Consider the following 11,194-nt stretch of genomic DNA (forward strand, 5'->3'; position numbering starts at 1 on the left):
CACACGTATGCTTGTTGCAGCTCTATTCACAATAGCAAAAACATGGAACCAACCATGTTGTCCATCTAAGCTGGACTGGATAAAAACAATGTGGTACATATACACACGGAATATTATGCAGCCATAAAGAAGGACAAACAAATGTACTTTGCAGCAACTTGGAGGGATTTAGAGTTGATCACACTCAGTGATTTATCACAGAAACAAAGAACATATGTTCTCACTCATAAGTGAAACTTGAACAATTATAATACCATAAGAAAGGGACTGGCAGTAGTGGGGAACTATCAGGGGAGGGGGGGTAGGATTGGCAGCTGAGGGAAACTGCTGAGGAAGGAAGGGGCATACCTCATCAACAAGGGTACCTGCATAATCAACATTTGTATACCTAACCCTGAATTGTACCCCACATCTTTGTAATAACAAAAAATAAATAAAACTTTAAAAATGCAGTTTTGTCCAGCAGAGATACCAACTTTCTTAGCCTGGTAGAAAAGTAACCCTAAAAGGTTACAATGTCATTGCTCTGTAAGATATTAGCTAATCTGTATCTAACTGAGAAATGTTATTTCAACGTTCTTTTTTTTTAGTGCTGGTAAATACTCAAATCTGCTACAAAACAACTAGAAAACAATTAACAAAGATGCCGTAGTATGGTAAATCCTATCACCTATCCTATAACGTTGGTCTTAGAATGGAAGGGCTTAAAAAAATGATAACCTTTAATGTAAATGGATTACATTCGCTGATCAAAAGGCACAGAATGGCTGAATGGATTAAAAACAAACAAACAAAAAATACAACTAACTATATGCTGCCTATAAGAAACTCACTTCACCTGTAAGGTCACACAGACTAAAAGTGAAGGGATGGAGGAAGATTATTTAATGCAAATGGAAACTGAGAGAGCAGGAATAGCTATACTTACATCACATAAAATGGACTTTAAGTCAAAAACTGTAAAAAGAAACAAAGAAGGTTATAATACATAATACAAAAGGAGTCAATTCAGAAAGACAATACAATTATATGTATATATACAAGCACCTAAACACACAAGACAAACATTAATGGATTTGAAAAGACAGATTACAACACAATAATGGCAGGGCACTTCAACAGCATAGTTTCAGCAATGAATAAATCATCTAGACAGAAAAATCAAAAAGGAAACATCAGACTTAAACTATACTCTAGACCAAAGGAACCTAATAGACATATTCAGGACATTTCACCCAACAGGTGCAGAATATACATTCTTCTCAACTGTACATAGAACGTTCTCCAGGATGGGTCATATATTAGGCCACAGAACAAGTTTTGACAAATTTAAGAAGACTGAAGTCATGTCAAATATCTTTTCTGACCACAATGATATAAAGCTAGAAATTGGCAACAGGAGGAATTTTGAAAATTCACAAATATATGGAAATTAAACAGCATACTTCCAAACAACCAATTGGTCAATAAAGAAATTGAAGATAAATGTTAAGATTTTCTAAGACAAATGAAAATGTAAACACAACATAGCAAAGCCTATAGGATATGGCAAAATCAGTACTAAGAAGGAAGTTTATTACAATAAATACCTGCATTCAAAAAGACAGATCTCAATACAACCTAACATTGCACTTTCAGGAACTAGAAAAACAAGAACAAATGAAGCCCAAAAGTAGTAGAAGGAAGAAAACAATAAAGATCAGAAGAGAAATAAATGAGTGATACCACAAAAATACAAAAGATCATGAAAAACTACTATGAACAATTATACAGCAACAATTGTATAACCTAGAAGAAACAAATGAATCCCATGACATACAATATCAAGACCGAATTATTATTATAAATGGAAAATCTGAAAAGACCAACTGAGGAAATTTAATCATTGATAAAAAGTCTCCCATCAAAGAAAAGCCCAGGACATGATGGCTTCACTGATGAATTCCACCAAACATTTAAAGAAAAACGAATACCGATTTTTCTCAAATTCTTCCAAGAAATTGAAGAGGAGGAAATATTTCCAAATTCACTTTACAAGGCCAGTATTACCTTGATATCAAAACCAAACAAAGACAAAAGAAAAAAACTACAAGCCAATATTCCTGATGAACATAGATAAAAAACCTTCCACAAAATACAGTTGGCCCTCTGTATCTTTGAGTTCCACATCCACCAATTCAACCAACTAAGGATCAAAAATACTCAGAATAAATAGGAAAAAAAATTACCTTTGTACTGAAGATGCACAGGCTTTTTTCCTTGTAATTATTCCCTGAACAATACAATATAACTATTTACATAGCATTTGCATTGTATTAAGTGTAATAAGGAATCCAGAGATGCTTTAAAGCATACAGGAGGATGCAGGTTATATGAAACGCTACACCATCTTATATAAAGGACTTGAACATCTGCAGATTCTGGTATCCGCAAGGTCCTGTCATGGTGGCTCATGCCTGTAATCCCAGCAGTCTGGGAAGCAGAGGCAAGAGGATTGCTTGAGCCCGGGGATTTGAGACCAGCCCGAGCAACAGGGTGTGACCTCATCTCTACAATAAATCAAAAAATTAGCTGAGCCTGGTGGCATGTGCCTATAGTTCCAACTACTTGAAAGCCTGAGGCAGAAGGATCATGTGAGCCCAGCAAGTTGAGGCTGCAGTGGTCATGAGCATGCTGCTGCAATCCAGCCTGAGTGACAGAGTGAGATTCCGATTCAAAAATAAAAAACAGGCTGGGTTTGGTGGCTCAGCCTGTAATCCCAGCACTTTGGGAGGCCGAGACGAGTGGATTATCTGAGTTCACTGGTAGGAGACCAGTCCGGACAACTTGGCAAGACTTTGTCTCTACAATAAATAAAAATTAGCCAGGTATGGTAGCATGCGCCTGTAATTCTGGCTACTTGGAAGGCTGAGGTGGAAGGATCACCGGAGTCCAGCAGGTTGATGTTGGGGTGGTCGTGAGTGTGCCACTGCACTCTTGTCTGGGAGACAGAGTGAGACTCCAACTAAAAAAAACCAAAAAACAAAAAAACACAAGAGGTCCTGTAACCAACCCCCCACAGATACCAAGGAACTACTGCATTAGCAAACTGAATTCAATACACATTAAAATGATCATTCACTATGACCAAGTAGGATTCATCCAAGGAATGTAAGGGTGAGTCAACAGATACAAATCAAAAACATGATACACTGCATTAACAGAATGAAGGACAAAAACCATATGATCGTTTCAACAAATGCAGAAAAAACACTTGATAAAATTCAACACCCTTTCATTAAAAAAACTCAAAAAATTAGGCATACAAGGAGTGTCCCTCAACACAATAAACGTCATATGAAAAATGCACAGCTGACATCATACTCAATGGGGAAAAATAGAAAGATTTTCTTCTGAGATCTGGAACAAGACAAGGATACCCACTTTCACTCCTTCAATACAATACTGGAAATCCTAGTCAGAAAACTAGGAGAGAGAAACAAAGACATCCAAAGAGGAAAGGACAAAGCTAAACTGCCCATTTTCAGATTGCAATCTTATATATACAACACCTTAAATAATCCACCAAAATACAATTACAATTAACAGATTCAGTAAATTGCAGAACACAAAATCAACAACATTTATATACATTAACAGCGAACAATCTGATAAAGAAATCAAGAAAACAATCCCATTTATAATAGCTAAAGAAAGTACTTAGAAATAAATTTAATGAAGGAAGGGAAAGACATCTACACTGAAAACTAAAACTGATGAAAGAAATAGAAGATGAGCCGGGCTCAGTGGCTCAGTCTGTAATCCCGCGCTTTGGGAGGCCGAGGTGAGTGAATTGCCTGAGCCCGCGGGTTCGAGACCCGCCTGGCAACTTGGCGAGACCTCATCTTTACAGTAAATCAAAAAATTAGCCGGACATGGTAGCGTGCACCTGTAGTTCCAGCTACTTGGAAGGCTGAAGCGGAAGGATCGCTGGAGCCCAGCAGGTCGAGGCTGCGGTGGCTGGGAGAGGCCACTGCACTCCAGTCTGGGGGACAGAGTAAGACTCCAATTCCTGAGCAAAAACTGAAATGCACGGCCATAAGAGATAAGATAGACAATTGGGACCTCATTAAACTGATAATATGATGTGGAAGCCATGTCTGTTGTCTACCAATATCGGTGTTTGGCTTCTTCAGTAACCGAACCCAGATTATGTTCAGAGTAACAATGTGCCTAATTAAAACTGAACATTTCCTAGCTCCCTGTGCTATTAGTAGTTACCACATGACATGGTTATGGCCAAAACAGGTAAGCAGAAATCTTCTGGGGTTTTCTGGAAAGATATTATTTCCTTTTCCTTCCTTCTTGAAACAGAGACCTGAAGGCTGGGGCTGCAGCAGTTACTTTGTGACCATGAAGGTAACTGTTTCTAACTGCCACTTAGTCTTCAATTGTTGCTTATCTTTAGACTTCTTAAATGAAATACAATTAAACTCTTATTTTGTTTTGTTTTGTTTGAGTCGGAGTCTCACTCTGTTGCCCAGGTTAGAGTGCAGTGGCATGCTCCTGGCCACCACAGCCTCGATCTGCTGGGCTCAGGTGATCCTTCCACCTCAGTCTTCCAAGTAGCTGGAACCACAGACGTGCACCACTATGCCCGGCCAATTTTTCATTCACTGTAGAGATAAGGACTCACCAAGTTGTCCAGATTGGTCTTGAACCCCCAGGCTCAGGCAATCCTGTCACCATGGCCTCCCAAAGTGCTGGGATTATAGGTGTGAGCCACCATGCCCAGTCTAAACTCTTATTTTGTATAAGCTTCTATTACTGCAGGCAAATCTATTACCACAGAGATGTAGTCTCTAACTTACACTCCATTATCTTAATTTTTAAAATACCAGGGTCAATAATGAAACATATTATGAACCGAATGCATTGGTTCAAGAATTGATAAAGATCCCAGATGATTAGTACATGGGTAGTTTTAATCAAGAGATGCCATAATCACAAGTGACTTTTATGCAGAAAATTCCACTGTGAATTTATTCATGCATCTCTTATTCATCAATTAATGTAAATTACTAATTCTTTCAGCACAGAGACTGAACAAAACCATCCATAAATTGAAAGAAACCTCTTTTAAAAATTGCTTCTATAAGTTAAAAAAAAAAATTCCCTTATGTTGTTTCCATATGAAAAACTGATTTTTAGAAAACAATTCTTTAACTACTGCAAGGACCACCCCCCCCATAATTTTGTTTTTGAAATTCAAGACTGCTAACCTTGAACAATTTCATCAATTTAGTAAAAAGTCAACATGGAACTAGATGTGGTCCTTGGCTTAATTCAAATCCTACAAATCTTGCAGGGAAATGAGGAGGAAAGAGGAAACTGCAGTTATGAGTAATCACTTTTGACCCCAGCATAAATAATGTAAGTATCCCCTATTTCAACATTCTGGTATAACCCAAAATATTAACTGTAAGAAGAGACTGAACAAATCATTGTTTCTTAAGAAGATGATTTTCACAACCACAGTGAGTAAAAAATATTATTCTAGGAAATGCAAAAAGGCCACCAACCCCCTTTCTGGTAAAACCAAAATAAAAACTCGACGTCACTACCTAGTATTACATCTGTGAATTATCTCCTTCATGAACAAATCAACTGGCCAAGAATCCATTCATGAAAACAGGTACCAAGCTCTTCTAACTGAAAGGGAAGTAAAAAAAAAAAAAAAAATACAAGGTCAAATTTAACCCTCTAAAGTCAGAATAGCAATAGGCCACTTCTCCTTGAACTATATATTTTTCATTCTTAGCTTTTTCCTCCCTTACTTCACAAGTGGGAAAAAAATTGGGAAAAAGGTCAATTACCAACTCTTTTGTAATCCCAGCACTTTGGAGGCTGAGGTGAGAGGACTGCCTGAGCCCTCGGGTTTGAGATCAGCCTGGGCAATTTGATGAGACCTCGTCTCTACAACACATCAAAAAACTAGCTGGACATGGTAGCACACGCCTGTAGTTCGGGCTACCAGGAAGTCTGAGGTGGAAGGATCTCCGGAGTCCAGCAGGTCGATGGCTGTGAGTGTGCCACTGCACTCCAGCCTGGGTGACAGAGTGAGACTCCAACTCAAAAACAAAACAAAAAACAAAAAAAACCCCTTCCTTCCCCCTCTCTCTTTTTCTTTTTCTCACAAATTGAAAAACAGGCTGGCTGTTAAGACTAGTTTCTCATCTTGCCTTGTTCAGTTGAACTTTAGACCCCTTTTACATCCAGTCCCTGTATACTGGTATCACCTTCCCCAGTCCTTATTTAATTCCCACAGTCCTTTGGCTCTTTCTTTTTTCCAATACACTTCCAGCAGTTCTGTTGTACTTAATACCAGGGGTGCCAAAAAAATGTATACACATTTTAAGAGATATTTGCCATAATCAGAAGTGTCTGGATGCTGATGGTAACCACTTTGAGCACCTCCTGTAACTGCAGAAGTCAAATGTGACTTGTATTCATCTTATTGAGTATTACAATTTTAATAGCTTTTTTTCCTTTCTTAAAATTTATATATTTGCTGGGTGTAGTGGCTCACACCTATCATCTCAGCATTTTGGGAGGCCGAGGTGAGAGGACTGCCTGAGCCCACAGGTTCAAGACCAGCCTGGACAACTTGGTGAGACCTCATCTCTACAATAAATCAACAAAAATTAGCCAGGAGTGATGCGCATGCCTGTAGTTCCAGCTACTTGAAAGTCTGGGGCAGAAGGACGCCCTGAGCCCAGCGGGTCGAGGTGGCTGTGAGCATGCCACTGCACTCCAGCCTGGGTGACAGAGTGAAACTCTGACTCAAACAACAACAACAACAACAAAAACCATGGGTCTTACTACGCCATGTCTCCTACTATTAAAAGTGGAGGTCCTAAAAAGACAGTCCAAAGCTGAATCTGGCCCAATAACAAGCTTTGTTTAGCATACATCTTTTTTTTTTTTTAAGAGTATGTACTTTAAAAAGAACACTAATACAAAATTTTTATTAATATAACTCAGTGTGTATAATCTTTAAAACATAAATAGTTGCCACTGTAAAAACAAAACACACAGATTTTACATAATAAAATCCTTATTTCTGGTTTCTCTTGGATAACAAGATTAGACATCACTGAGCCCACCCTGTGTAACTGGCAGTAGTATCATATACATGGGCGACTGTCCTCTCCCACAGGGCAGAGCACCTTACTTCACCTCATACTCTCCTTCCTTCCACTCAGCTACTTTCCTTTGCAGGTTCCCAGCCTGGGTCCTGGAAGCACTCCTGTTTGTGACTCTGACCTAAAAGATGAGTTCTAACTCATCTTACCCCTGGGGCTGAGATCTCCTCAACCTCAGCCCTTCCACTACAGCCTGAGTGGGAGTGTCTCACCCTGCTTTTGCACCTTTAATTTCTTTCTTTGTGAATGAGGCCAGCAGCTTGTCAGTAGCTTCATTTCCTCTCTGAAATTCAATCCTCAGACTCCTTTGCTTCCGTCATGTCTTCCACCACAGACTTCAGCCCCTTTTGTGGGCCCCCTATGGGCAATGCCCTTTTCTGGTTTTCCTCTCATTTTTAGACATTGCCTCTCTAGCCCCTGAAAATCACAGTGCTATAAAAGTTGCCAAACACTCAATTTCTGTACTTAGATCATTGCAGACCAGCAATAGACCGCGAACCCAGGGGTGTAAGCACTAAGGCATTTTTTAGAACTCACAAACTCTTCCGAGGCTCTCCACTAGCCTGCTTGCAGGGTAAAATCCATATTCTTCAGCAGGCCCCAGGCACTTCATCTCTGGCAATTCCTGCATTTGAAGACTCTGGGATAAAACTGCACACTGCACTCTTTCTGTGACTGTGACTTTGCACATGCTATTCTCCCTGCCAGAAACTCCCTGTCTTCTGGTAAACTCTCATGCTCCTTTAGAGCCCAGTTAGGCCCAGCAAGTCTTCCTTTCCTAGATTACTATAACACCTTGTACACATTTCAATCATTACTTGTATCATACTGTACTGTTCCTCCTCCTCCCATGGTTGTCTCCCCTACTAGGCTGTGGGTTTCTTGAGGTCAAGGGGACAACAGTACACTTCCTGGCAAGTGAGTTTTTCTTAAATGTCGACTATTTGGTGGTCACACCAACCAACGGTCAAAGAACATAACAACCATCTTTCCTGCCACTTAGCTTAAAACCTACCCCTAAATCCCTACATCCACTCAGTTGCCAAGTCCCTGTGACAACCTTGACACATCCTTCCCCACTCATGCCCAATTCTAATTTGGAACAACGTTCCTTCCACTATTGGGTCTTCCTACACAGAGTTTCAGACAAATTCTTTCCCTCTCAAAATCTTGACTCCCTATTAAATAAGATCCAATAGGCTTAGCTGGGTATTTGGATACTCCAAGCTTCACCTTCACAGGGGGTCCTTGATGCCTTCAACCATGACACCCCATGTATTTTCTGGCTTCCACTAGGTCTCTGCTCAGTCAGTCACCACTGTCTGAAATGCCAGGTACCTGGAAATCTTCCTGATTCTTCCAAGCCAGCTAAAGTGCTGCTTCCTCTAACACATTTTCCCTTCAACAAAAGTGGCCACTGTAATAGACTGGGTGCCTTTTTTTCAACTTCTATGGGCATTAGCACTTTCTACCAGTAGTAAATGGAGGCCTATCTAAACCTCCACATTAGCAAAAAGTAGTTAACATTTTAAAAGCAAAAACACATAGCAAACCACTTGGTGGGACCCAGAATAGTTCACCTCATCTTATTTTGATCAGATTCTATACAGCTAGTCTAAAAACTCTTTTTACCCTAAATCTTCCTTCCTCCAAACTGCTTCTCCTCCACCTACATTGAATCAAGTTTGCTTTTCTGTTCTTTTTTTTTTTTTTTTTTTAGTGGGAGTCTCACTCCAACATCCAGGCTGGAGTGCAGTGGCATGCTCATGGCCACCCCAGCGTAGACCTGTTGGGCTCCAGCAATCCTTCTGCCTCAGCCTTCCAAGTAGCCAGAACTACAGGTGCGCATTACCACACCCGGCTTATTTTTTTAATCTATTGTAGAGATGAGGTCTCGCCAAGTTGCCTGGGCTGGTTTCAAACCCACAGGCTCAGGCAATCCACGCGCTTCAGTTCCCAAAGTGCTGGGATTACAGGCTGAGCCATCGAGTCTGTATTCTTAACTTTTAAAACAAGTTAATGGTTTTCTCTTCCTCCAAAAAAGTAAAACTCCAAAATGAATTCACACGAAGAAAAAAGCCCTGATTGTGGCATTCAACTCTTAAACTCCAAGATCCTCAAGGGAAAAAAAGATTTCTTGCAAGTGGGAGGACTGACTTATGAGTAATACACACCACAAATATCAATGGGCGGGAGCACATACTACCAAGAAACTGTGAGACACACCTTCCACAATTGGCTTAGGTTAAACGGTGTGGCAGAGACAGCCAAGACAAACAGAGTAGAAGAGGGTCTTTTCTACAGAGCATAGGAAGCACTTTCCATGTTGCAGTGAGTCTTGAGTAAAAGCAGAGCTGGGAATAGACAGAACACTCATCAAGTGCAGAGACACCACAAGAGAGGTGTAAGCTGAGAGTCACTAAAACAGAACACTGGAAAAATAAGGTGGGGTTGGATTGATACGTGTTTTGTAAGTCAGAGGAGGAGTTCAGGCTGAATGAGACAGGTGACAGGAGATTCTAGTAGGTTCCAGAATGGGAGAATAACTTTTTGTGGGAGAATTACTCTAACATAAGTTGGACGAGGCAGGGAGGGAACAATGGAAGAAAGGCAATGAAGTGGGAAGGGGCACACCAAGAATGAAGGTCTGCTCCACAGAGGAGGGCGATGGTCATGTCAAATTTTAAAAAAGTCCTAGGGACCCGCCCGAACAACTTGGCAAGACCTCATCTCTACAATAAATCAAAAAAAAAAGAGTCGGGCATGGTAGCGCGCGCCTGTAGTTCCAGCTACTTGGAAGGCTGAGGCGAAGGATCGCCAGAGACCAGCAGGTCGAGGCTGCGGTGGCCGGGAGTGGCCACAGCACTCCAGTCTGGGCGACAGAGTGAGACTCCAACTCAAAAACAACAACAACAACAAGCCCTAGGGAGAAGAGGGGAAATGAGGAGAAAGGAAGGAGGGGAATGGGAAGAAGGTAGACCAATTGTCTGAAATTCAATTGATTAAAAAAAAAAAATTAAGCACAGGAAAGCAAACTTGATTCAACATTTACAAAGTTTTAAGTCAAGCTATGGAGAAAAATCATACAGCTAAGTGGCCTATCTCCTCTAAACATGCTAAAAGCAAGCACGATTTTTTGTTAAATCTAAGGTTGTCAGGAGATTCAAAGGCACTGTGAAATCTATGACATAGGATGCAAAAAAAGATCCCCCCCCACCCCCCACAAACACCCAGAGAGGGCTCATCGTCTGGGAGGCAAACATCAAAACATCGAGAAAAAGGGCTCTGGACACAAACTCCCTCGGGTCCGGATCCTGCTGCCCTTCGTGGGAGCTGGTGAAACCTGGAGAAACTCGGTGACCTGAGAGGAGGGACATACGATTTTGTTGCTGTTTTTCTGGCTTGGAAGGGAGGAACGTAGAGGTGTTGAGAAGGCTGATTTAGACAGAAGGTGAGTCACCACTTTGAGTTTCAGTTTCCCCAGCTGTTAATTTTTTTTTTTTAAGGATGAGGAGAGGAGAATACAATCTACCTTATTAGATTTTTTTTTTAAGAGCTGCACATTCATTCTGAAGTATTTGGCGTAAGGTCTGATGTGCTATAAGCGTTATGCAAATGTAAGTTGTACACAATATCAACACAAAGAATGATGCTATTTGCAACGCCTTAAACATCTTCTTTCTGGGCTTTTCACCACAATTAACGGTTTGTCCCGATTCTCAAGGGAAACTGAGATCCCAGAAGGGTTCAGAGCCACTGCAGTGGGGGGTCCGGGGGGATACACAAGGCCGAGGGGGTGGACCACGGCCTGCGGGCCCGGCCGACCGGCCCTGCGCACCTTCCTGGGGAGCAGATAACAACAGGCACCATCCGCAGCGCGCCGACTCTGCGCCCAACACACACCACCGGTCCATCCTCCCGGCAGCCCCGAGGCAGATGCTTTCATCGGCGCCACTTCACCAACGGGGAAACTGAGGACCCGGGATCACACCGCTAGCCCAAGGTCACAT

The 11,194-nt window shown here is 41.3% G+C and overlaps 1 protein-coding gene across 1 annotated transcript in view; it reads right to left on the minus strand.

Annotated features, from left to right (window-relative positions):
- Positions 1 to 11,194, minus strand: part of N4BP1 (NEDD4 binding protein 1) — a 52,950-nt gene that overhangs the window by 40,953 nt on the left and 803 nt on the right. Inside the window, exon 2 of the mRNA XM_008067514.2 lies at positions 10,409 to 10,545. Within this exon, the coding sequence (XP_008065705.2) occupies positions 10,409 to 10,545 (137 nt within the window). The remainder of the gene's footprint in view (positions 1 to 10,408; positions 10,546 to 11,194) is intronic.

This window comes from Carlito syrichta, unplaced genomic scaffold (assembly GCF_000164805.1).
Source record: "Carlito syrichta isolate Samal-C Ts95f unplaced genomic scaffold, Tarsius_syrichta-2.0.1 Scaffold309650, whole genome shotgun sequence".
Taxonomy (NCBI): domain Eukaryota; kingdom Metazoa; phylum Chordata; class Mammalia; order Primates; family Tarsiidae; genus Carlito; species Carlito syrichta.